General features: G+C 40.8%; 1 protein-coding gene across 1 annotated transcript in view; it reads left to right on the top strand.

The window, feature by feature from the left end:
- Positions 1–2,849, top strand: part of LOC105162232 — a 5,561-nt gene extending 2,712 nt beyond the window's left edge. The window contains 3 exon segments of the mRNA XM_020694094.1: positions 6–340; positions 806–2,323; positions 2,326–2,849. Of these exon segments, the coding sequence (XP_020549753.1) occupies positions 6–340; positions 806–2,323; positions 2,326–2,849 (2,377 nt within the window).

Here is a 3,265-nt window from a genome sequence, read left to right on the forward strand (position 1 = left end):
TCAAGCAAGCTCACTGATCTTGAGGAGGAAAAACTTATCCAGGTGCTTTGCGAATTTCGAGAAGCCATTGGATGGACTATTGCCGACATTAAAGGTTTAAGCCCTTCGACTTGCATGCATAGAATACTCCTAGAGGAAGGCACAAAACCTTCAAGGGAAGCACAACGCCGGTTGAACCCTTTGATGATGGAGGTAGTAAAGAAAGAAATTTTTAAACTTCTCGATGCAGGTATGATCTTTCCAATTTCTGACAGCGAATGGGTAAGTCCAACTCAAGTAGTACCTAAGAAAACAGGTATTACTGTAGTCGAAAATTCTGTTGGAAATTTAGTACCCACACGTGTTCAAAATGGGTGGCGAGTTTGTATTGACTATAGAAAGCTTAATGCCGCCACGAGAAAAGACCATTTTCCACTTCCATTTATAGATCAAATGTTAGAAAGATTAGCCGGTCAATCTCACTATTGTTGTCTTGATGGATATTCAGGTTTCCATCAAATTCCAGTGGCACCGGAAGATCAAGAGAAAACAACATTCACATGCCCATTCGGAACCTTCGCCTATAGAAGAATGCCCTTTGGTCTTTGCAACGCACCCGCTACCTTCCAAAGATGTATGGTTAGTATTTTTTCCGACTTTGTTGAACACTTTATTGAAGTTTTTATGGACGATTTTACCGTCTACGGAAACTCATTTGAAGATTGTTTGGAAAAACTGACTAAAGTACTTGAAAGGTGCATAGAAAAAAACCTCGTTCTAAATTATGAAAAATGCCATTTCATGGTCGATCAAGGTTTAATTCTAGGACATATCATGTCTTCTAGGGGGATAGAAGTAGATAAGTCTAAAATAGACGTCATAAAATCTTTACCTTACCCCGCTAGCGTGCGGGAGATTCGTTCTTTTCTTGGACATGCAGGATTCTATCGACGGTTTATAAAAGATTTTTCGAAAATCGCCCAACCACTGTGTGCGCTGCTGCAAAAAGACGTCACTTTCACATTTGATGAAGCATGCATGAAGGCCTTTGACAAGTTAAAGGATTCCCTAACATCAGCACCGGTGATTCGTCCACCTGATTGGAATCATCCTTTTGAGATAATGTGTGACGCTAGTAATCACGCCATCGGGGCTGTCCTAGGCCAAAAGATTGGAAAAGATCCCCACGTGATATACTACGCATCACGGATGTTGGATAGCGCTCAAAGCAATTACACGACAACGGAAAAAGAACTTTTGGCTATTGTTTTTGCTTTAGAAAAATTTCGCCACTATTTACTTGGAACTAAAGTTGTTGTGTATTCTAATCATGCAGCGTTGAGATACCTGTTGTCAAAGAAAGAGGCAAAACCACGATTGATAAGATGGATACTGCTGCTGCAAGAATTCAATCTAACGATCAAAGACAAGAAAGGGGCGGAGAACCTCGTAGCTGACCATCTTAGCCGATTGGTCACCAACGAAAACCCACCACCTCTGAACGACGAGTTCCCGGACGAACATCTCCACACCATTCAAGGAGTCACCCCATGGTACGCTGATATTGTTAATTTCTTAGTCATTGGTGTCTTACCACGAGATTTAACTAGAGCACAAAAGGATAAAATCAAAAGTGACGCCAAACATTATGTGTGGGACGAACCTTACTTGTGGAAATTTTGCTCGGATCAAATCATTCGAAGGTGCGTTCCTGAAACTGAAATCCCCTCTATTCTTGAGTTTTGCCATTCATATGCATGTGGAGGCCATTTTGGACCAAAAAGAACAGCACGAAAAGTACTAGAATGCGGCTTGTTTTGGCCAAATATGTTTAAGGATGCATATCTATTTTGTAAATCTTGTGAAAATTGCCAAAAAGTAGGATCTTGTGAAAATTGTCAAAAAGTAGGTAATCTTGGCCATCGTAATCAAATGCCCCTTTCCCCAATACTTGTGTGCGAAGTATTTGATGTGTGGGGGATCGACTATATGGGCCCCTTCCCATCATCTTTTGGCAAAACTTACATCATTTTAGGAGTAGATTATGTGTCTAAATGGGTAGAGGCAAAGGCCACTCGTGTCGATGATGCTAAAACTGTTGTGGAATTTGTCAAGGCTAACATTTTCTCTAGGTTTGGTATGCCAAGAGCAATTATAAGCGACCGAGGGACACACTTCTGCAACAAGGTAGTCGATGCATTGTTTAAGAAATACAACATCACGCATCGAATCTCGACCGCCTACCATCCCCAAACGAATGGTCAAGCGGAAGTCTCCAATCGAGAGATCAAGTCCATACTCGAGAAAACGGTGAATCCTAACCGAAAGGATTGGAGTACACGCTTGATGATGCATTTTGGGCTTATCATACGGCATACAAAACACCCATAGGTATGTCCCCTTATCGTTTGGTTTATGGTAAATCTTGTCACCTCCCTGTCGAACTTGAGCATAGGGCGTATTGGGCGATCAAGCAATTCAACTCGTCAATAGATGAAGCGGGAGGGCAAAGGAAGTTGCAAATACAAGAGCTCGAAGAATTACGGAATGATGCTTATGAGAATTCAAAAATCTACAAGGAAAGAGCAAAAGCATTCCATGATCGCACCATATCTCGGAAAGAGTTCGTTGTCGGACAAAAAGTTCTCCTCTTTCATTCTAAACTCAAGTTATTTCCTGGTAAGTTGCGTTCTCGTTGGATTGGACCTTTTATTGTTACTAATATTTTTCCTCATGGTGCAGTCGAAATCAAGAGCCCCACGACTCAAAAGGTATTCAAGGTGAATGGACATCGGCTCAAACCTTTCTACGAGGGATTTCAAACATCAACAGTCGAAAAAATTCAACTTGTGGATCCCGCAATCACCTAAACGAATTTCTCTTCGTCTAGCCAAAGACGTTAAAGAAAAGCGCTGCATGGGAGGCAACCCATGAAATCCCTATCCTCTTCGTCACATGCATTCAGGGACGCTTCCTTAAACTCTCTCTTTTTAATTTTTCCTTGAGTTGCATGCCATAGTACACATTGAGGGCAATGTGGACTTTAAGTGTGGGGGTATTATTGTTGAGCATGTTTATTGAAATAGGTGTTGTTGGTTGCATGATCGAAAATGGTTGTTGCTCTTGCTGATTGTTGAAATTGAAACGATATTTTTTTGCTTGATTTTCTTGACTTTTGAAAAAAGTCTTGTGGAAATTTCTTAGCCTTATGGAACATTTTTACCTGATTTTGAAAAATTTTGGCATGATAAAACCCCTTCAATTTTGGATTATTCTTGGTTTGATG

This window comes from Sesamum indicum, linkage group LG5 (genome assembly GCF_000512975.1).
Source record: "Sesamum indicum cultivar Zhongzhi No. 13 linkage group LG5, S_indicum_v1.0, whole genome shotgun sequence".
NCBI classification, from domain to species: domain Eukaryota; kingdom Viridiplantae; phylum Streptophyta; class Magnoliopsida; order Lamiales; family Pedaliaceae; genus Sesamum; species Sesamum indicum.